At 55.0% G+C, this 23,304-nt stretch overlaps 1 protein-coding gene across 7 annotated transcripts in view; it reads right to left on the bottom strand.

Moving 5' to 3' along the window:
* The window catches only part of CELF5 (CUGBP Elav-like family member 5), a 43,067-nt gene extending 19,778 nt beyond the window's left edge, over positions 1-23,289 (bottom strand). For 3 of the 7 annotated variants that reach the window (XM_080383809.1, XM_080383811.1, XM_080383814.1), the window contains exons 1-3: positions 22,245-23,154; positions 13,959-14,041; positions 660-711 (exon numbers count right to left, since the gene is read on the bottom strand). In XM_080383809.1, the coding sequence (XP_080239935.1) occupies positions 660-711; positions 13,959-14,041; positions 22,245-22,512 (403 nt within the window). In that variant the 5' untranslated portion in view covers positions 22,513-23,154. Of the gene's footprint in view, positions 1-659; positions 712-13,958; positions 14,042-22,244 lie in introns of all 7 variants that reach the window. The other 4 variants (XR_013927553.1, XM_080383813.1, XM_080383810.1 and 1 more) reach the window with 4 other exon arrangements.
* Positions 23,290-23,304: the final 15 nt, after the last annotated feature.

The raw sequence follows: 23,304 nt of genomic DNA, 5'->3' as shown, positions 1-23,304 counted from the left end.
GACTCTTCTATTCCCAGTCTTCCAGCTCTGAATTACTCAGTACATGCTGCTCTAACCAAGCTGGTCCCCCGTAGGTGACAGCACCTCCGTCTCAGCTCGGAGCCCTTTAGCCACTATTTCCCCATCACAGGCAACAGCACTGGGGGCTGCTGCAGGACCAGAGCGGAGTGACTGGGACAGTGATGGGGAGGCAGAGGAGTGAGCTGCAGACAGGAGCAGCAAGCTGACCAGGTTAAAAAGCCCCTGCTGCTGCACAGAGCTGGCTTGTATCGGGCTGATAAGGTGTAAGAACGAAAAAAACCCTTTTCCCAACTGCTTACACCCTGCAGGACCCCTGGTGCCAGCCACCAACGTGCACGCCTGCTTCAGTAACCTCCTGGGGCAGGCATCGGGCTAACAGCACCCTCAGGAGGCTGGCAAAGAGGGGAGTGGGCAGCCACGTTATGACCCCTGGGACTCTCAGCTGCCCGCTGTGCCAAGCTGCAGGCTCCCTATCAAAGCTAGACTCTCCTCCCGCCTCCCCCAAATCCCTGTCAGACACACACATCCCTCCAGAGGGACTGCAGGGAGGGGAAGGCCAGGTCAGGACCCTGTCTCTTGGCTTGGTTCCCCCTCACAAGCCCGAAGCCGCCAAAGGAGAAACAAGGAGAGATGACAACTACCTCCACGGCTCTCGCTGTCTGCGGGTTTCACTTGAATCGGGCGCGCCATCTGCAATGAAAGAAAAATGCAGAGGGTTAGAGCTTGGCCCATCTGCCTGGCACACGGTGCTGCCGGCAGTGGCACCAGGGTGCCCCTTTCTGCCTGCTGCACGGAGCAGGAGAGTGGCAGAAGGGAACCAAGACATCATGATGGCAACCAGAACCCTCGGAGAGGGGACCACATGGATTTCAGGCTTCTCAGAAGGAAACCTGGTGCTTTTCCCTGCTCAGCTGCTTGCCTGCAGGGAACAGCTCTCCTGGAAATGCCCAGCGTGCATAAACCTCCGCCTCCTCAGACACAGTAAGTGGCAAAGACAGGACTCCAAGGAAGCAACTCATCACCACGAGACTGGAGCCAGAACAGTGGTCAGGGTGGCCTAAGGGGAGACTATGCCTGGAAGCTCTTCCCGTGCCTGTCCTGACTCAGCGCAGGCATGGTCACCTCACCTAACTGAGCTACTCTGCTTGCAGGAGGGAGGAAGACTGCCCCTGAGCTTCGCTAGGAGCAGTACAGCAAGCAGGCATGTCATGTTTCCCCTTCCCCAGCCCTCCTGCAGCCACAGCGGCTCTAAGGACAGGCAGCAATGCTCTCCAGCCATGTCTCCTGTCCCCATGGGAATGCTCCAGTTGGAAGTGACAAAACTCCTTTTGCTTGGCTGTGGGGGCGAGTGGTTTACCTCTCCTGCAGCCATGAGTGGCGTCAGCGATAATACAACCTGGCTCACACGATACAGGGACTCTCCAGGTAAGACAGAAGAACGCTTTCACCCTAGAGTAGCTACATTAAACAACCTGCAGCTTCTACAGTCTGATTTGCAAAGCAGGGCAAAACTCTCATCTGCTGGAAGGGGGGGTGGGGGTGTCCTACGCTGCCCAAAAGGCAACTGACAAGCTGGAGCCTCCTTCCCAGACCAGCAGGATCCATCAGAGCCAGGATCTCCTCTGAGGAATGGTGAACAAGGCAGATTTCCGCATCCACAGCACTTCTCCCTCCATGTCTCCCAGCATCGCTCAGAGGCTGCCAGTGACTTGAATCGGTGACATTCGCAATAAACCCCGATTTGAATATTACAGGTAAGACCCGCACCCAAGTTGTAGGTCCAGGCATAACCTGTCCCCTCTCTTAGGAAACACCCTCAGGAAAAGCAGCAGCAGCAACAAAACAGAAAATGAAATCAAGCCATGGAAGTCACCAGCTGGAACGTGTTTAGAAGCCAGCATGCACAATGCAGACCGCTGTCAGCCTCCAAGGAGTGGCTGAGCCAGAAACCAGAGGCAGAGCCCCACGTTCACCGCAGCTGGAGGAAACCCGTGAAGTAACTTTGCAGCTCGCAGGACAGAGGTGCCAACCAGAATGTGTCAGGCTGCCGTGGCACAACACACCCCTGCCAAAGCCTGACCACTGGGCATGTGCTCATGGCAGCTGGAGGCTGTCAGCTGGCTTCCACGGGCTGGTGGATCTCGGGCAGGATGCTGGGACCAGCCCCAAGTGATAGCATCCCTGCCTCAAGGAGTGATACGGGGCTGCTTGGCAGAGCCAGAGACGGGCTGGCAGCTTCCCAAAGGAAGGGCAAGCTGCCGCCGTGCTGCACCTCGGTAGGCAGGAGTGCCACCGCCATCTCCCAGGACTTGCTGTGTCATCGGGGGGAGAGAGAAAGGCTGAGGGCCCCTTTCCTACCCTCAACCAGCTGCAGGGATTTGCAGAGCTCCGACCAGCCCGCTGTGCTGCCATGTGGCCCCAGCATGTGCAGCACTGCCACTCTCCAGCCTCTGGGCTGCTGCTCCCCCCAGGAGCTGGCTGAGGACCAAGCATCTCTCTCAGCCCATGAGCCGAATGGGATGTGGGGCAGGGGTTCAGAAGGATGCGGTCAGATATTGTTCCAGAAAGCCTCAGAATTCCTCTCTGAGAGGCAGTGGCTCCCGTTACCGCTCACAGCCTCTGGCAATATGCCTGTGCAAGCCAAGGCTGGGGGTGTTTTGGCAGCAGGGTGGGTGGGAGAGGGCAGGTGGTCCAGATGTGTGCGACGAAGAGAGGGCTCGGTGTGGAGCCAAGAGGGGCAGCTGGCCACCTCGCTCCCCACTGCTCCCACGGCGCTGAGAAATAGCTTTGTTTCTACCAAGGATGCAAAACCAGGATTAAGCTAAACAGATGGGGAGGGAGATGGAGGGACAGACTCAGATCTCAGCTTCTAGGAGGAGCAAATCCATCTGGGGGAAGGGAGGGAGGAAGGGATGCCGTGGAAACGGAGAGCATCACACCCCCACGTGAGCACAGCCCCACTGGGGGATGCTGGGGCTGAGGGCTTGGGGCAAGGAGTCGGGAAGGATGCGGGGAGGTGAGGGAGGGGGGTGAAGTACCTGAGGACATCTCCCTGCCCCCTCCCCCAACAGGGCTGTCACTCCTAGGATAAAGGAGGTGTTGTCATGGAAACGGTTATTCACCACATGGAACCTGACATTTGTGGTTGCCATGGAAACCAGCTCTTGGGGGCATTCCCTCTGCTTTGCACAAAAGAGACATTTTGATATGATCTCTGGGGAGGGGGCCCCCTCTACCCATCTGTCCACCCCTCTCCTTCCCCCCATCCCAGGGACCGCCATGCAGCCAAGGATGCGCTGCAGGACCTGCCCCTGGCCGGCCCTCCTGAACCTGCTCGCCGTGGGGGAGCACCCCACAGGGTCACAGCCCCACAGCCAGGTGACAGGCCACAGCAGGGCCATGGCACAAGGCCTGCCAGACGGCAGTAGAGGCGGCGGTGCCGATGGCAGCGGAGTGACGCGAGGGTAGCGCTGGTGCAAGTCTAGAAGCAGCGTCTGGCTGGGGCGACAAGAAGGGCTGCCTGGAACGAGAGGAGGCGTGTGGGCTGCTCTGCACCCCACGGCTGGGGCCGCAGCAGCTTCTCTCTCGCCCACCTGACGTGGCGTCTGGGCAGGAGGTGGGCAGCCTCACCCTCTGCCAATGTCAGACCGAGCCCTCAGGTCAAGGGCTGCCCATTTCCAGCCAGCTCCAGTGGCTCTGAGAGCCACCAGCAACACCGAGGGCTGGGCTTCATCTGCTCTGTGAGTTGTGGGGAAAGAGGAGAAAAACACGATAACCAGAAATTAGTCCAGATGCCAAAGCTTGGAGAAGAGCAGCGGGATTCTCTGCCGGCTGCTTCCTAACACAGGAGCTCTCCCAGCCCAGGCAGAGGCAGCCATCGTCCTCCTCGCAGAGACCTGGCCATCCAGAAGCTTCCACCAACACTTTTAAGTCTCCAAAGTCCCGTGGTGCTACAGAGAACAAAATACCAAAGGCCTCTCGAGCAGAGGTGTGAGCGCACAAATGCAAGGAGGACCCGCCGCTGCTTTCACTCGCTAACAGAGGTGGCAATGCCTCGGAAACCGTCCCCGTGAGGTCCCCAACGTGGCATACAGGTCTCAGAAGAAGAGCTCCATCCCCTACAGGGACTCAGCGCACAGCAAGGGTGGTCAGGCTTCACCCCCTCCACCTGGGGAGAAGGGGCACAGGAGGGCAGCGAGGACACGCTGCTGGCTGGCACCACAAAGCCTGGAAGCACAAATTCTTCTGGCCTCCAGTCATCCCCTCAAGCTTCACAGGACTTGGAGAACACACCTGAGTCCAAGAAAGCCGCCTCTGCGCGTGCCCAGCTGGGCCCAGTATCCAACAGTAAATTCCCAGTGCCAAGCAGGCACACGTGCACGCAGTCTATCCATGCCTTTATCACACAAGAGCACAAAACATACATGAACACACACATGGCAGGAACTCAAGCAAATGGTTTCTGAGCCTTGTGCCTGCCTCACTAGCTAAGCTTTCTTTTCCTCATTAAATTATTCAGTTGAGCATGATTCTTCTTCATTTCTGAAGAGGAGCAGCACGTTAGCATTTAGCACATGCTGTCATGGGACCACCATGGGCCAAGAGCCCCCTCCCCACGTCCCCAACCCCTGCACTTCATGGTCCTGCCTACCTGCTGCTAATGACAGACGAAGAGCTGCCAGCTCCATCACCCACCAGACTCGAGAAACCTTCTGGAACCACAGACAGCAATGGACACCAGGTGGGCAGCACACGGTGGGGGGCAAAGCTCCCACTGCCCCCCTTCAGCTTTCCCCTCATTTGCCCTCCTGGCTGGACACTTTCCCTTTCCCAACAGAGCCACGTTCACCCTCCACAGCTCTCCCAGATGGTATTTCTCTGCCTGCACCGCTCCCCTCCTCACAAGCAACCATCCTTCATCAGCTTGCGTGCTTTGGGGTTACTGGTGGGAAGCAACTGGCCGGTCTGGTGAGCCCAGAAAAACAGGGAACCATGCCCTGTTGGCTTTCAAGGAGATGCTCCCCCACCCTGCTGGGATCAAGGATTTGAGGAAAATTCCTGGCCCTGCTCAAGTCAGAGGAAGCTTTGCTACTGGTTTCACCAAGGCCAAAATGCACCGTTTTCTCACCACACCCCCAAAAAAATCATTCTGGAGATGAACTGGCTCCCTACATTTACACTGATGCCCAGTGTGAGCTGTCACCTCCACAACCTGTTCTCCAAGGAGCAGCAGTGACCCCCCATCTCTCGCTTCCTCAGCTTTCAAACTGCAGAAGATAGATGGAGGGAGAAAGCCCCCTGGGACAGCAGGGCAACCCCCTCTATTAATTAGGAGTAAGTGATGTAAAATAGCCCCTCAGGTGCAATGCAGGGGAACCTCATAGCGATAAGAGGATCAGAGGCAGAGAGCATGAAACACACAATGCAGGCTGGGTCCTCTGGGACCTCAAGGAACCAAAAGGCATCCAAGGCCATTGGCAGAATTGGTCCTGGGCTCTTAGGCTTTGCAAACTGGGGGCCGGTCCTCTTCTGGCCAGTTAAAAATGCCCTGCCTGAATGATCACAACCACTTCTGGCTGTGCAGAGCACATAAATCTAAACGCAGATTTGCTCATTTAGATTCTGTTTCTGGTCGGGAATGCAAGCAACGATGGATCAGTGCCATTCTCAGCGCTCGAGTCTCCTGCTTACATCTTTCCACCGATGTCGCAGTGTACCTCAGCCCCATCCGTCCCTGAGAAAGGGGAGTCGTCTCGCACAAACACGAGCAACGTTAGCACCAAGCACCCCTCCGGCTCTAAAGGCTGCTTATGAATTTGTCCCACCCAATCCCATTATGAAGGAGATGAGGATAATTATGAGTACTGCGTTCCAGGCGGAGGGATCAAGGCACGTGATGATGAAGGTCATGTGGGAAGCCTGTGGCAGAAGCAGGATGCAAAGTCCGGAGTCCAAACCACATGGCTCCTGCCTTCACAAGCTAAGGCTGTCTCTTTTTGCACGAGCAAGGAAAATTGTTGGAGGACTTCACCCAACTGCTCTGCTGTCCCTGAGAACTCACCAACTCCAACTCCTCTCACAGATTTCCTTGGAGGTATTTTCCCCACCCCTAGCACAGGGTGCAAAGCAGGGAAGTCATTCCCCATTCCCTCCCCCCCCCCAAAAAAAAAAAACTGAGCGCGTGCAGGCATCAGCAAGCAGCCACCCGAGCAGCACGTCGGCCGCAAGACGCACGGACTGGCTGCTCTGTCTCTTGGACTCTCTGCTGCGCTGTGTTCCTTCTCCCTTAACGCAGCCAGACATCCCTGTCCCCACTGTAGCTAGTGGTGCTCTGGGAAGAAGGCAAGCAACTTATCGCCGTGACTCAGAAAGGCTTTGGATCTCCCTGGTATCTCTATGGAAGCGACAGCACCGTTACCGTGAATTAACATCAGAGAAGCAGCAGGGAGACCAGCCCAGCAATTACAGCCCCTATCATGTACGTCACTGCTCGGCAGACACGTTTAAGTGCCGTCTCTCAGGGCTCTGTGGTCAGTCTGTCCTCGTGGGGCTCCTGCCTTGATGTTCCAGGGCACTGCATCAAGGAGGACATTAGATGATCTTCTCCGTTGCCCTGATCTCATCACTTGTGATTGGTGCCACTGAAGGTCAAAGGAGCTTTTAGGTGAGAATAGGGAAGTGCCAACTTTCTCAGATCCTTTTCTACAGGTGCTAGGACAAGTTTCCCCCAGAGTCATCAAGAAGACAAATCCTGGGCCAAATTCAGTACCTTTCTACTTTCAAGTGGACCTTTCAGCAGTGCAAATTCGGCCACAAGCTTCCTCCTGCTCCTCCCCACTCTTGCAAGACAAGGCTAAAGGAACTCAAAACCCCAAAAGCTCCTCTAGCAACTTCATCAAGACCCCAAAAGGTTGAACTCTGGCCACCAGAAAGCCACCAGCCTGAGGACCCAGGCACAAGCTGGTGCTCAGGCCCACAGTCCTGTGTCAACTGCAGGGTCCTGCCTTGGCAGAGACAGGGTCTCGCCGTCCCAGGCTGCCTAAGGAGGTCACACTCACGGGAGCCACCCCCAGCTCAAAGGAAGGTGGAAAGTGCTTAGGAGGCCCACAAAAAGCAGGACTAAGATGCTACAAGATGGGTCACCAAGCTGCTCTGAGCAAGAGAAAGCGAGCTGCAGGAGGGAAAGCTGGGGGCACCACCGCGCTCACCTGGCTTTGACCCTTCAGGCTGCTTGGAGAAGACATCCAGCGCCCACCACCCACGGCACCCTGCCCCAGCAAACACGCTCGGATGCTTCGTGCATCAGCGGGAGCTTCCAGGGACCTCAGCAAACTGGGAAAGGGCAGGGCGAGGGGGGGATGGGAAGCCAAAATCAGGAGTAAACCTCCGACCGCCAGTGCAGCATGAAGAAGCAAGCGTCCTCTTCATCTACAGCGCTGGATGCACAAGGTAGGGTATAACGATTGGGTATAACGGGACATGATTAAAGGTAGACGTTGGATCACCATCCAGCAAAAAAGACATGTAACAACCGTGGCTGTAATTGTTACAAATAATTTGTTTAACCGAGTCAGGGTTGGTAGCCATGAAGTCAACTGACTCCACCACAAGGAAGAGAACTCGTTTTGTCTTTCCCACTCTTCCGCTGCCCTCTCCGTTGAGTTTATCCTTTTCTGCTGGATCTCGAACCTGTCATCCATGCGTGGACAATGTCCTTGGCCAGTAAGAACACCAGTTCCTCCAGGACTAGGTGACAGACACAGCCAGGTCCACGGCCCCCTGGTGATGTGCTGAAGGGTTAACACACCCATTTCTGGTGGATTTTCCTGCAAGCACCAACGCCACCATAACACCACCACCACCCCCTGAGCCATTTCTTGTCTTGTCTGAACAACAAAAGCTATGGCTGGTATTAGATCAGCTCTTCACTTCAGGGATGCTCACAGACTGGAAGAGAGGCCCAGGGCAGCCACGGGATCTCCTTGGGGATACTCAAAACTCAGCTGGAGAAGGTCCTCAGCCATCTGAGGTAGCTGTGCTTTGGGTGGGGTTTGACCAAAGATCCCAGAGGTCTCTTCCAGCATAAATTATTCTGGATTCTATGGCCAGGTCCACAACCACCTGCATGCAACCACATGCACACACCCCAAATGACCTCGAGGAGACAGGGGTGCAGAGCCACGCTCAGGACGTGGGCGCCTTTGCAAAGCTGAAGGTCTGTGTGGGCTACTGCGCAGGTGCACGCGTGCATGTGTGTTCACGAGCAGAGGTGAGCTCACCAGGGAACAGGCCAGCCCTGGAAGACAGAAGTCCAAGCTCTGTGCTACAAGGAGATGAGAGTGCCTGGTTGCGCAAAGGGCAGCGATTTCTAGGGAGAAGGGGAGACCTCGTGTGCACAGGACCAAGCGTGCACGTGTGCATTTGGGCAGCATGCGGGAACGGGTGATGATCTTTAATTTCATCATCCTTCCAACTCTGTAAGGCAGCAGGAGCCAACGTTTGCCTTGGCAGCTTGCTCCCCCCATCTCTTCAAGGTACACACTTCGTAGGGCCGCTGCCTTGCCTCACTGCTGGCTCTCAGCGCCTTCAAGCCAAACCCCCAGCAGCACAAACATTTGCAGTTCTTTCTGCAGTGAACAGGCGCTTCTGTTGCTCCTCGCCCAGGGGCCGCTTTAGCCCCATACCTTCATGTCCTGGTGCTGCCATTTCAACCTGGTGCTGCCATTTCAACGAGACCGCCTTGACGCGCTCTCTGGATCGCTGCCTTCTACTGGGAACGTCACGCGGCTCTCATGAATGTGTTGCTGTTGTCCACCAAACCCATGGGATGGACTCGAGAAAAACCTGCCCTGCACAAAGGTTCAAACCACAGAGGCTATCTCAACGATTAACAACTGGAGTCCAGCTTCAGCCCCCAGCTCCACCCCTTGGCACGTCTCCCGGTTTTGCCAGCAGCAATATCCTGGAGTCTTCACACGAAGAAACTTTCAGAAATGCTGGTCCAGGCTGGCTTCACCCCCCGACTTGTACAAAAGAGAGCGAAGGGAAGAAGGAGATGCTTTGACCTCTCTATCAAACCCCTCCAGTCCCCTGCGGCCCCTTACATCACCATGGCCTGTGGATCCTGACAGATGGCCCACGGTGAGCCCTTGCTCCCGACGGCACAGGAGACAGCCTGCCCACAGGGATGCGCGCCGCTCGGGCTCCGCTGGGTCTCTGCATTAATCCTGATGCCCAGCCATCTGAGTTTGTGCTGCAGCATCTCAACCCCTGGTGCATTCCCAGAGTCTCTCTCTGCTCTAATGCTGCTGCTCTCTGTAATTTTCCATTCCTGTGTCCCTGCGCTCCCAAGCCGCCACTGCATCCATGAGTTCTCCCCCTGATGTAGCCACATTTTGGTACCCCCAACACCTCTCTTAAACTGCGCATATTCCCAGCTTGGATCGATACCAATTTCTGCCACTTACTTGCCTACCTTTCAGCAAGCCCTTCTTTGTTCTGCATAGAAATAAAACTAACTGTACCTAGCTAGAAGAATTACTTTTTTAAACCTCCCCCCTTCCACATCCTCCCTCTATTCTTCCCCTTCTTCTTCAGGAGCAATTTTATGTAATTTGCAACTGTCTGGCTGCAAATGAAAAGAGACACAAAGCGTTTCTGTGAAATATTGAAAAGCTGGCTGCTTTTCCCTCAAATTTCACTTAGCGAGAGGTTTTAACTTGGTGTGTGATCACTGCATGTCACTAATAACCTCTCCAATTCCTTTCAGAACTCAGCAAAGTGAAGGCACAATCACGAATCAAACGCACGGGTTATTGAGATATAGTATCGTTTCACCAAGCCAAGAAGGAGCGTGCCAGGGAGTGGGAAGAAGGTGAAACGTCGCACCGCTGGGCTGGCGGGCAGATGAAGAGGACACGAGATTTAGGAAGAAGCGTAAGGGCTGGATTCCCTCTCTGTGCTTTTCAGATCCAAAGATTTTCCCTCTGTTCAGCCTCCATGGGTTGCGTGTCTTTCCCCAAGCCCTGCGGACTCAGGCCACAAAGGGAGCTGGTTTCTATTTTGTTCCTCAGGCAGATCCATCCCCATCCCTGTTGAGCCTTTGGAGCCCATCAAACTGCATTATTGGGGCTGAGTCAGACTTAATTGTGCAGTTGCCCAGCCTGTCCTCAGGGAGCGAAACCGAGGAACACGAAACAGGATCTCGGCATGTGCAGGATGCTGGAAGCGCTGCGAAGGGCAGGGAGGAGGAGTGTGTCAGTGATGCTGGGCAGAGAACAGCCCCAACGCTGGCGCTGGCCCCAGTCACTGCCAGCAAGGTGTGATGCGCTTCCCCACTCGTCGCGTGTGCTGGCCCAGGTGATGGGCAAGCCCACCTCGCTGTGTGCCAGCCCTTTGGCTGCGCCCAGGTTCACGGGCTGCTGCCCACCACCACAGCGTAGGGAAACTGATTCCTTGCCCACACAGCCCCAAGGCAGGGCATTCTTCCTGCCTACCCCCGCTGACAGCAAGGGCAGGGATACTTGGCCTCCCTTTAAGCTGCTTAGCAAGCCTGGGTGATCAGACACTTCTGCTAATTCACCGAGGATGCACTTCACCTCTCTGTTCTTGGAAGCTCCATTCTTCCTTTCCCAAAGGAAGATTTGTGCATTTGTTACTTCCAGACAGCAGTGATAGCAATTCGCCAGCTCTGAAGGCAACACAGGTGTTTCAGATAACACAATATACAGCTGACAGTCGTCTTGCTTTACACGCTGAGCACACTAGCCCTTACAAAAGGGGGTGAAAGCCAAAACTCTGTCTACCTTTGGAAAAAGACGCTAAGCCTTACTGTCAAAAAATAAAGCTTTTTTGAGTTAAAATTCTGTCTAGCTACCATACATCCAGCAGCCTTCAACTGAAAAATAAACAATAATTTTGATCTCCCAAAAGGAGAACTTGCCAGAAATGCCATAAAAGCAAATAAAGACCATGGTGATTCCGACTGACTTATGTGGAAAACTTAGTATAAATATAAAACCTCGGAAAAACTACACTGCAGGAACAATGTGGCAGCACCCTTAGATGGGCTGACATGGCTAGCATCAGACCTGGAAGGTCTAAGCAATACTTCCGTGGGCACAGGTCCACCCAGTGACAGAGCTGGAAAAGAACCCAGAAGACCTGCTCCAGCTGCCTCATCACAGCCTAAGGACTCAGCAGAAACCACATCAAATTTCCCTAAGTCTGTCCTTACCAAATCCCCGGGCTAGACTAAGCATTTTGTCTCCATTCAGCTTCACCAGCTGCTGAGATCAACCACCGGTTTCTGCCTGGAGACCAGCAAAGGAAGGTACGTGGGTACTGGTGGCTCTGTGGTGGCTCTGTGGTGGCTCTGTGGTGGCTCTGCCATTCAATGCCAAGCGTAGGATCACCCACAAGATCCCTTCTGTGCCAGTCCGATCCCTTGCGGTCTCTAAACATGCTGATGCATAGTCATGTGTTCAGATGACAGTTTGTGGCACCCTACAGTGATGTCACACACTCTTAAACTTTTTTCCTGCTACTTCTGCGTGCAATAAGGAGATGGTAAATGGGTAAAATGAACAAGAAATCACTCGTTTACCAGACTACGGCCCATTTGTTGAAATCCCAGCGGCATGGTCCGGTACATTCTGTTCTCTGTCCTATGCTATGGTCCTCACTATATTTCTCATCAGAGGCTTTGCCACAGAGTTCATCAGAAGGTGATCCTGATGTGAACGTAGAGATGAAATTTCACAGCCACGTTCCCAAAAGAGGGAAACAATCCGTTACCCAGAACTCCTGCCTGTGATTCACTTCCAGAGCATCCTCTGTGATCACCTGGGTCAGAGGGATGGGTGATGCTACACAAGCACAAGCAAACCAGGCTAAGAAAACAGGGCTGAAAGCTTCCTCAGGTCACCCAGCCCACACCAAGACCGACTCTAGGCACATCAGGACAGAGATCTGGTCCATTCTGGTAGCAACCATCCCTAAATGACCACTAAAATGCCTGAAGAGAATCCTGCCTTCCTGGTCACTGAGGGACATACCAAAAGACAAACGAAATGTAATGAAGCGGTGTATTGCCAGCCTGAAAATAGCTCCAAATGCAGCACAGCTCATCTTCATCTTAATGACACCACATTGCTCATTAACTGTCTCCAGACAAACATGTTTGAAAGTACTCGGCTAGCACAGACTTCTTACTGTTCCCAAGCAGTTTCTTACACCTCCCTTAACGTAAAAAGCCTTCAGAAGACCACATCACAGACAGATTGCTGCTTTAAATACTGCTCCACGCAGCACACTATAGCCACTGAGCGCACAAACGGTAGAGAACACAGCAAAACACGGAACAGATTCCTGGTGCAGCAAAACCGAGACCGCCTTGACTCCACCGAGCCTCACACAAAAACCTTTCCCAGTCCCTCTACAGGTACGAGCTGGAGACGTGGCTGCCTCCTGCGCTGTGTTAGCAGCGCCGTACCGTGACTCATCACCGCTGCTCCTCCTGCTCCTCCATCCTTCGGCTCGTCGTCGTTACAGCCGCCATCAGTCCTGCCCTGGACCGACGCACACGGCTCACGCCGCCTTAGCCTGGAAGTTTTCCCCTCATCCAAACGAACTCAAAACAGTATTTGGGCACCTGGTTAGCTGCACTCTCCCCCCTCGCTGCCCTGACGCAACCTGAAGCACTGAAGATCCTGCTACGTGGTAAATAAGTTACGTGGATTTTCCCAGCCCTCAAACAACAATACAGAGCCATGCAAAAAGGGAGCACGGGTAAAGAAACATGGAAAAGGATGCGTGTGTGTGTAAGTCTTATGGGGAGCTGGGAGAGGTGGGGGAAGCTATTTGGACCCATATGGGTTAAAGAGGAACCATTATGGTTAAGAATTCCTAACCCCTCTCCAGAGACCCCTGGTTTACATTAATTATTCTGTTGCCTTGAGCACTCAGGGCCTCCTGTGAGCTTCTGTCTATAAGTACCCAACTCCTCCGCCTACTCACCTCCGAAGGAATCCTTCCAACGTGCTTGATCAACCCCCTCAGCTCAGCCAGCGCAGTGCCCAGGCAAAGCGCTCACATCCTACCAAACTGGGAATGGCAACCATTCAGGACTCCTTTCAGCTTCCCAGTGGGAGCCAGGGAGGCAGAAGACATCCCTGCAAGGATGGACCCGTTCCACCTGCTCCCTGCGATCCCTCCTGCCCTTTGCTCCCAGCATCCAGGACAGACACACCAGTTCAGCAGCCTGGGTCTCACCTACGTAACCCATTTCTCTTCCAAACAATGGGATGTGGCAAGTGTACTATTATTTTTTTTCCTTCTGAGAAGCTGATCCAACTCAGCCACTGCACTACGAGTCGTTTTGGATCCTGCACAAAGCACAAATCGTCCAGCCACCCGCAGAGCAACGGCAGACTAGGAGCAGATGCACCACAAGTTCTGCACACCTGGAAGAGAAGGGTCTGGTACCTTGTCTTGTCTCCCCTCAGCCTTCCAGCATGCCCACCGTGCAGGGTGGACCCACGCACTTCACCCCAAAGCCCACAGTTCCCTAGGGATGGGGACAGGTTGCTGAAGATGTCACATCACACCACAGGGCAGCACTCCACCCCAAAGCCCACAGTTCCCTAGGGATGGGGACAGGTCGCTGAAGATGTCACATCACACCACAGGGCAGCACAGTCAGGCTCGGCTGGAGCTACGTGGGGCAGCCCTGGCAAGGTGGAGAAGAGAGCAGCAGCTCTGCAAAGCGCGTCGCTGTGCTTTGGCTCCCACATCCGCGTTCCAACCCCCGAACCACGCTCCTCTTTCACAAGCAGGAAAATGAATCTAAACCACTTCTCACCCTCCCTCGCTCCCCTGACAATCCCCCGTTCGCCTGCCCGTGGCATGAGCTCCAGGCACGATTCACCAGGACTTACCCCTGGCAAAGTCTTCTGTTCATGCAACGCCGTCTGGGCTTTGATGGCAGAGTCTCTGGCACAGTACGTGAGGAACGCGCAACCTGCAGTGAACACAGCACGTGTCAAGTTAGACATGCAATTGCAGACGCGCGTCGAGACGACGCTCCTCTTTGCTAACAGCGGGTGACCCAAGAACTGCAGACGCTGCCCTGTTCCCATCCTCCATCCCAGCGGTACAGAGGATGGCCCCTGCGCCAGAATCCACTCCTTTCCCAGCGAAGGGGAAGCAGGGGCAGAGCGGGAGGTTTGCTAATTAAAGGTGCAAATGTTATTTAATGTGGATGCGTCAAAGACTGTAGGGAAAAAGACAAAGAAACGATATTAAAAGGTTTGTGGGCCCCATCCAAGGTCTGTTGAAGTGATGGAAAAGGGTCCCAGTAAATCAACCAGGTTTGAAACAGGCGGTGAACAAGGTGAGAAATGACTGGAGAGCAACACACGGGGTAACGCTGCCTGTGGGAGGAACAGCCCTGAGCACAAGGATCAGAGGAGATGCAAGGACTGGAATGATGACTGATACAAAAAAATAAAACAAAAAAAAAAAAGCAGCAAGGAAAGAGGAAAAGCATCTGGGATTTTAGACTCTCATGAAAGCTCCATGATCCAGATTCACAGAATCATGGAAAGCTACAGAAGGAGAAGCCTGGCGTTCTGTGCCGTACGCACAACGTGCACACACACACACACACCCCCCAAATACACACATGCATGACGAGGGAAACACAGAGAGCAGCAGAGCATAACGCTTTCTGCAAGGGGCAGCTTAAGAAGCAAGATGAAAAGCACACGGCAAAGGCCACATCCTGACATTCTTTGTCAAGATCTGACTCAACATCTGAGCCTAATAGTGGAGCCAAGGGAGGAGGGGAGGAATTGTAGCCCCTCCAGGAAGAGGAGGGATCATCTTTGGGTGCTCTGATGCTAAGAATAATCAAATGAAACTAAGCAAAAGCAAAATTTGGCTGGTTATCAAGAAACATTTCCTAGCAGAGAGAGATTTATTAGACTGTGGAACGATCTCCCCAGGGAAGTGCCTGGAGCTCCGTCACTTGAGTTGTCTCAGATGAGGATGGGCAAAGCACTGGAGAATAGACTCAAATGCTAGCGTGCCTCTGACCCCCTCACTCAACCCCCTGCTATTCGCAGTGGCATTTCACATCCCAAGCAAAGGCAGGACACAGCCCTGCAGCTTGTTGCTAAATGTCCACATCTGTATTGTTGTGCTGGGGCTGCAGATGGCATTGTTATGGCCCAAAGAGAGAGGACGGGTCTTTTGCCTCCACTTTTTCCTGCCTGGCTTGGGGTACTCCCGCTTCAGCTCTCCATGGATGCAGGACAGGGACCTCCTGGATCTCTCCCCTCCGCCCCAGAGTGACTCTGTGGTACACGAGACTTCTAGCCCCCACAGAAGCCAGCTGCTCAGGACAACCCCAACCCATGGCAACAGGAGTAGGCTGTTCTTCCATCCCAATTCCGATAAATTGCTGCAGCTAAACAAATCACATCTGTTCTCACAGCTCTTGCTAGGAGAAAAACCCCCTCCACAAACAGCACACGGGTATTAGATACCTTCAATAGGCAAATAGAGCTCCTTATCGCCTAGGTTTTAAACCAAGGATGCCGCATCAAGGCCAGACGTGGGATCACCAGATAGTTTAACAAATACAGTAAGGCAATAAGCATGCAGGTAACCTTCACTTCTCACGACAAACGCAGCTAGCTCTATGGTGGGGTGGGGGGCAAAGCACCCCTTTGCTTTCACTCTACCCTCAGAGACTGCTGTGCTCTCAAGCATCAGGAAAAGCCTCAAAAGCACCAGTATAACCAGAGAGCCCAAACCCCAAACCCCGGATGCGCTCTGTGCTGAGTAAAAAGCCGGCTGGATGGCCGAGCCCAAGGCATGGTGGTGGACGAAGTCACATCCTGCTGGTGCTGGGCACACAGGGTGCTCCCAGGGCTGGGCTAGAGGGGGTCTCCAGATCAGTGATCTGGGCAAGGGGGTCGAGTGCCCCCTCACTCGGTTTGCAGACGACACCAAGCTGTGGGGGGTGCTGATCTGGGGGGCAGGGGGCTCTGCAGGGGGCTCTGGGCTGAGGCCACTGGATGAGGTTCAACACGGCTCCGTGCCGGGTCCTGCACTGGGGTCACACCAGCCCCACGCAGCGCTGCGGGCTTGGGAAGCTGCCCGGTGGGAAGGGGACTGGGGGTGCTGGTCGACAGCCGGCTGGAGATGAGCTGGCAGCGTGGCCAAGGTGGCCAGGAGCCCAGGTGGCCAAGAAAGCCAACGGCATCCTGGCTTGTGTCTGAAACAGCGTGGCCAGCAGGGCCAGGGCAGTGACCGTCCCCCTGTCCTCGGCACCGGTGGGGTCGCATGACAAATCCTGTGCTCAGTTCTGCAAGGAAGACTTTGAGGTGCTGGAGCATGTCCAGAGCTGGGCAACGGAGCTGGGGAAGGGGCTGGGGCACAAGTCTGAGGGGGACCAGCTGAGGGACTGGGGGGTGCTCAGCCTGGGGAGGAGGGGGCTCAGGGGGGACCTTCTCACTCCCTGCAGCTGCCTGGCAGGGGGCTGTAGGGAGGGGGGTGCCAGTCTCTTCTCCCAAATAACCAGCAACAGGACAAGAGGAAACAGCCTCAGGTTGTGCCAGAGGAGGTTTAGACTGGATATTAGGAAAAATTTCTTCATGGGAAGGGTGGTCAAGCATTGGCACAGGCTGCCCAGGGAGGTGGTGGAATCACCATCCCTGGGGATATTTAAAAAACATGTAGATGCGGTGCTCAGGGACGTGGTTTAGTGATGGGCTTGGCACTGCTGGGTTAACAGTTGGACTCGATGATCTCAAAGGTCTTTTCCAACCTAACGATTCTATTCCTAACAGATTAGAAGGCCTGGTGACCAAAGTCCCAACCACAGATACTTGCCCGTTTCCACCTGCTGCTCCAGTCTGCTACTTTGCAAGTTACATGAGACCCATTCTAAGAGAATTTGGGTCAGTTTAGCACACAAAACTCCGAAGTCAGGAGTTGGGAATAAGCAATGTGTTCCACCGAAAGCTTCAATGCATTGGTACCATGTCCACATGCAATGAAGACACCATCCTTGTCTCAGGAGAATTAGCCATCAAACCTAAGAAAACGAAGGATAGGAGAGGAATAAGTCTACATGAAGCTACCTGCAGAGTTAAGCACTCAAACCTAGTACCTGAGTCCCAATTCCAGTGCTCAGGAACATCAAAACTGAGGTAATACACACTGGCAGGCCCAAAAACCTCAGCCCACGGGAGGATGAGGATAAAATAAGGATTGGACAAAGGCACACCACTTAGTGGGGACACAGGAGGGACACTACTCACACAGGGGTAGCTGTTTTGCAAGGTACTGTCATCATCTCAGATCAGAGATTTGCAAAGCCCAGGAAGACCTACATCCACCAGCACCAGTCCAAAAAAAGCGCCGTGAATCCCCTCCCCAGAGCCCTCCAGTCCTTCTCTTCCCTACAACAAAGGCAGCCCAAAATACCGTTCGTCTTTTAGGTGCTCAGGTATCTGTACCAAGAGGCAGCAGCCTCTGGAGAGAGAAGCATTCTGCACCTACGGAGCCCAAAGATGCCTCACTCAAACCTCCCACTTCATTCCTAGGGCAACCCTTGCTGCTACTCTGCTTCTCAAAGGCATGATATTTTTGCTCAACAGGAGCCAGGTTGTACTCCTGCCCTTCACTCAAGCATGAAACGGCACTTGAACAACCCCTAACGATGGGGGTACCACGTCCACGTGCAATGAAGACACCATCCTTGTCTCAGGAGAATCCCAGCTGCGCCTGGGCTGCACTGGGACAAGCAAGCCTGTGGGCACAGGACAGCCCTGTCCACTGCTCCATCCCTGAGCGCTCCGTGTCTCCAAGATTTCCAGACATTCAGTTCATTCGTTTAATCTCATTCCTGCTTCCCAAGTGGCAAGGATCTGGGAGCTGTACTGGCCATGGAAAGGAGGAAGCTAAAGAGGTCAGCTGTGTCCTCTGGAAAACATGACGACTGTCCTGCGCAGCCGAACGTTTTGGAGGTAGGATGCAGGAGTCTAGAATTTTGTCGCTGCAAAGTCCTGGTAAAAAATACAGAAAGGGGGTTTGCAGAAACACTACAGTCCAAGCCTAATGTGTAAACAAATATTTGGGGAAAAGAATCTTCCCTCTTGAAGAGACACTATCTCTTGCAAACGAACGCTTCAGCTGCTTCTTAGGATGCTTCACCAGGCATTTTCCACAGCATCCCCTTACCCCCTGCCTTCACCCAGGTGTCTAAAGCTTGCAGAAGCACCAGAAGCTCAAGGAAAGCCACATTTTCCCAGCTAGGAAGGGTTTCCATGCTGTGACAGGACCCTGCTTACTGCATCTTTCACAGGTTCAAGATCCTAGAACTCTGAGCCTGACAGAGTCACCCAGAGATCCACCCAACAGGGAGGAGACATCCACAGAGGTGCAAATGGGCCCATCACTCTCACTAGGTTTTCTCACTTCCACATCTCCTGCTTTAGTTAACAGCAAACTCAGGTCAACAGCCTTATGCCTCTTCGGGCACCTCTGCCACCATGTCAGTTACACCTGCTGAGACATGGGACACGGTGTTAAAAAGCACTCAGGGTGTTAGAAAGTGCCAGCCTTGAAGGTGCCAGGCCACCCGGGTGGTACTGACACCCCATCACGGAACAGGGAAGCGTAACAGCGCCCTGAGCACTGTCTATAATCAAGCTGGTACGAGTCCTAAATGAGGAAAACAGGACTGGAGCTGCTGCTGGACAGCAAAAGCCACAAGCCCCGGTAGCCAGGGACACCATCGTCATCCATCATCCGCTCCGCCCAGCACTCACTTGTCTTCTTTTCTAAGCCTAGACTGTATTTGTTATATTGATACAGCAACCCATGTATTCAAATCTGACCTGATCTGCAGGGGGTCCAGGTAAATTAAGTTATAAATTTGGTATTATGCTACTTATAGATCATACTGTTGTGATTCTGCTTGTAGAAATCCTGTGCTATTCTCATCATCCATTCTCTGCTATACTAACCGTAAAATTCTGTTAAGAAAATAAAGGTTTAAGCGTAACTATGATGTAGCACCATCATCGTTCTGCCAAGGATCCCTGAAAGAACCCGTGCGTCCACCACCCTGCTCCCAGTGGCTCCAGGAGGGTTTCCAGCTCCCTGTAAGCAGAACTCAGCCTAGTTCCACTTGCAAGAGACTGCAGCAAAACCCCAGATATTCTGTGCCTGATCCTCCCCACGAACCGCACAGACTCTGGGCTTTACAGTCCCTTCAGATCCTAAACATTACTCCAGACATCAGCAGCCTAAAGCCTTGAGCAAGAAAAGGCTGTCAGTTTGCAGAGGAGAGGGGGCTCCAGGTTCAGCTTAGCATCCAAAATGACACCAAATACTTCAGCAGGGGAAGCATGGAGTCAGCGAGGAGCTTATCTACAAGCCTGCAGAAGCTGAGTCAAAACTCAGGGAGGCAAGTTGGGCTGAGGTTGTTATTTTCCCCCGTGCCCTTTGGAAGAGCCGCTTGTCTGTCCACACACTGCGCCCTGCGAGGGCTGCTCCCATCCCTGCTGCTCTGCTCCAGCTCCATTCGGTACCCCACACGCCAGAACCTCCCGGTACCCCACACGCCAGAACCTCCCCGCTTTCCCCACTGCAGGCACCGCTAGGAAACCCAGCCAGGAGAACACGGTTGACCCTCGCAGAGGATCTACCTTCTGCCCAATTCTGGCACACAAATCCAAAAATGTCCACTTGATTCTCCCTCCTCTGGCCTATTCCAAAAGCCTGTTCAAATGCCTCCCTGCTCTTCCCAGGAAAATATTAGCTTTAAGACAAACATTTGCATCTTAATGGCAGTGTATCTGTGATTAACATAAATAGAGAAACTGCCTCATGAATAATATTAGGAGGCTGGAACGCTATCGACTACCAGGAGTCAGGTTGCTGAGACATGAATAGCGTCAGGCACGAACAAAACCATTTCGTAACGATGCTCATGTTTCTAGCAGGGCTTAAGATCCTCCTCTGCCTCCAGTGACTTCATCAGTCCTCAGCACCTCTACAGGACAATTCGAGCCAGCTCCTGGGCTCCTGGATCCGCAGCCCCAGCGGACCTTTCCCCCTTTTCCTTCCTCCCTGCGGGCAGAGGCAGCTGCTCAGCTCCACGTCAAGCTGCGAGGGATCGCAAGAGGAGCTGCTGGGCTTCTCACACGACCGCTTCTCCCCGTTTAAGGGAAAGAAAAGGAAAAAAGCAGATGGAAGCCGCGTGTGAGCTGTCAATTGGATCGTGCTGCAGATCAGGGAACAGGGGGAGAAAAAATGGAATCTGCTGTTACAACTGCCCCAGAAAGATTATGGCTTCTGCACGGCGCAGGAATGAGCACGTAGTTAGCCAGATTTGCCAAAGCCTGTCCCCAACGCCAATGGGAGCAGCGGCTGCTCACCGGGTCGGCCACCACGCGTGGAGCCTAAGCCAAGGCAGCCAGACCTGGGAAGATGGGATGGGATGGTGAGGGTCAGGGTTGGCTGGGCTGTGGGTCTAATTTCTTTGCTAAGCGCCCACCCCACCCCCCCAACAACCTTACGGAGGAATGACTTCTTTGGAGAGGTATATTGCCTATTCCCAACCCAGGTCTACGTGTAAACCCACGCCACTGGGAAAGGAATCCCAACCTTTCGCTTTGTGCAAAGAGGGCAGGGGGCAGAGGGAGCTGCAGGCGCGCGGGAATGATTGCCACCAGCAGAACACACACATCCCAGTGGGCTTTTCCGGACAGAACACAACACCGGCACCCCCTGCCCAACACCTGCATCTGCTGAAAAACGTCAAAACCAAAGGGATATATTTATTTTGCTGCAGGAATCCTGCATTTAGCGGCAAGTTAATATCACACATCTGGCTAATACCAGTGCTGCCCCCTCTAATTTGCATGTCTAAGTGGCAGATCCCTAGAATCTGTCTCCTGCCTGGAACCTGACCTCAGACCACGCAGTCTATATTTAATATGTCAACGGAAATGCAATGTGCAATTGTGTCTTGCCTCACTCCCATTCTCTCCCTCACTGGGTTTGAAACCTGGCCACACGCTGTCAGATGGTGGCAGGTTTGGACTCAGCCCCTCGCACACACAGACACACAAGCACGTGGCATTTTGGTTTTGAAGTCCCAACCAGACATGCTTCTCCAGCGAACCTCGAGCCAGCCCAGCTCCCACAAGCTTCACCCGGGAAGCATCTTCCTTCTGCGTTTGGGTTCGATTTGGTCTTTTGTTTGAAGAGAAACTTATTTTCTGTTGTCCCTTTCCTTCGTGCAGTCTAGAACGGTTCGAGTCACCGCAGCACTCACAGTTTTTCTTACCTTTCCTCCTAAATCTGAAACCAGAGGCATCAGGGCCGAACGCATCTCATGGTCCCTCCGGTACACCCCAACACTGACCGCATCACCCAGCGCTTTAGGGTGCTGGGGCCCAGGCTGAGCACTGGCAGCTTTCAAGGTCCTTACGGTGGGTTCCCTGCAGGTTTGCTCTACACGTGCCCGGCAGCGGTGCTGTGATCCCGCTCTCGATCTCCCAGCAAACGGGCTCCCGAGTTCCCACTCATGGCTGGAGCCGTGGTGATCACAAGATCCCAAACACCTGCTGGGATGGGCTGGAGCCGCCAATATCCCGAACCCCACGGCTTTTCAAAGCACCGCTTAAAAATACAACAATAAGCACAGCTAAACCCAAGCTGCCTCAAACTTTTTAGCATCCACTCAAGGTCTTTCAGCCAGGGAAGACCCTCCAGCTGCCCCCGTCTCCCACCAAGGCCCCCCTGCTATCCCGAACGCCGCTGGCAGCGCAGATTTGGGGCCAATCGCCTTTGTTAGGCGGATCTGGTGACGGTAGCAGCATGTGGGCACCCGGGCGGGGGTCCGAGGTCGGGTGGGAGGGGGACTGCCCCCCCGAGGGGCTCCCGTCCAGTCCCCGGGAAGGCTCCGCGGGGACACCGGACCCCACCCGTGGGCAGGGCAGGGGTGGGGGGTGGGGGGCAGAGCCTTTCCCGGGTGGGGGGAAACGGGGTCGCGACACCGGGGTGGGGGGAGCGGCGGCAGCGCATCGCGGTGGGTCACGCGTGGACCGCCCCGGGGGGGGCGCGGTGGGGGTGGGGGGCCCCGGCGCCCTTTGTGCGCGCCCCCGGGGAGCGGGCCGTGCGTGCGGGGCCGCGCTCACCCTTGTGCATGCCGGTGTAGCGGTCCTTGAGCACGGTGAGCTCGTAGATCTTGCCGAACTGCTCGAAGAGCGGTTTGAGGTCCTTCTCCTCCAGGTTGCGCGGGATCTGCCCCACGAAGAGCTTGATGGCGTCCAGGTCCTTCATGCTGTCGGGCTGCGCGGGGGGCTCCGCGCCGCCGCTGCTGCTCATGGGGGAGGCTCGGCGCGGCGGCTGCGGCGCTGGCGGGAGCGGCGGCTGCCTCGCCTGGCCCTCGCTGAGCCTGGCCATGCCCCGCGCCCGGCGGTGCGGGCGGGCGGGCGGGGGCGGCAGCGCGGCTGGATCGGCCCCGCCGCCAGCGCCGCCGCCGCCGCGCCACAAAGGGCCGCGCCGCAGCGCCCCCTGCCGGCCGCGGGCGGCGCCGCGGGAGGGGCCCCACCAGGGGCAGGGGGCAGCTGCGCCCGCGCCCCCAGGGCCGAGCAGCCCCGCCACGCCGGTGCTTGGAGGGGGGAAGTCGCAGCTCCGGGGTCCCCCCCAGCCAAACCCTGTACGCTTGGACCCGGTGTTTGTCGCAGCTGGTAGCGGCCCGTCCCCCGTCAGGGATCGGGCATTAGCGCTTCTTCCAGAATCAGCGCTCGCTCTCCGCACCCCCCCCCGCCCCCCCCACCACCACCCGGGGCAGGGAGCGGCGTTTAGCCCCTTGTCGCTGTCTCGGCACCAGGGGGTGGAGGAAAAGAAATGATTTAAAGCAGCAAGTGTTCCAGCACAGCCTCCCCCCGAGGCCAGGGAGCTGCCAGCAGGAGCGAGGGACGGCTCAGCTGCAATGGGAAGCAAAGGTGGCCCCAGCCCCGGCCGGGTCTCCCTGTCCCAGGCCCTGGTGTGCAAAGCCCCCCCGTCTTTGGAGAGGCTCAGCTCCCCCCGAGCTGCGGCGTTCCCAGCTAGGTCCTGCTTGGGCTGTGCTGGATGGTGGAAAGCTGGTCACACATCCTCACCAGAGCAGCCATCACTGCTGCCAGGGTCAGCCCCGACCCTGGTGTGAGGCCGTGGGTTGCTCCCCCCCAGTCCTGGCAGGCGAGCGGGGAT

Source organism: Falco punctatus (genome assembly GCF_963210335.1).
Source record: "Falco punctatus genome assembly, chromosome: 4".
Taxonomy (NCBI): Eukaryota; Metazoa; Chordata; class Aves; order Falconiformes; family Falconidae; genus Falco; species Falco punctatus.
The sequence above is the reverse complement of the archived record's forward strand: the minus strand, read 5'-3'. Positions and strand labels throughout refer to the sequence as shown.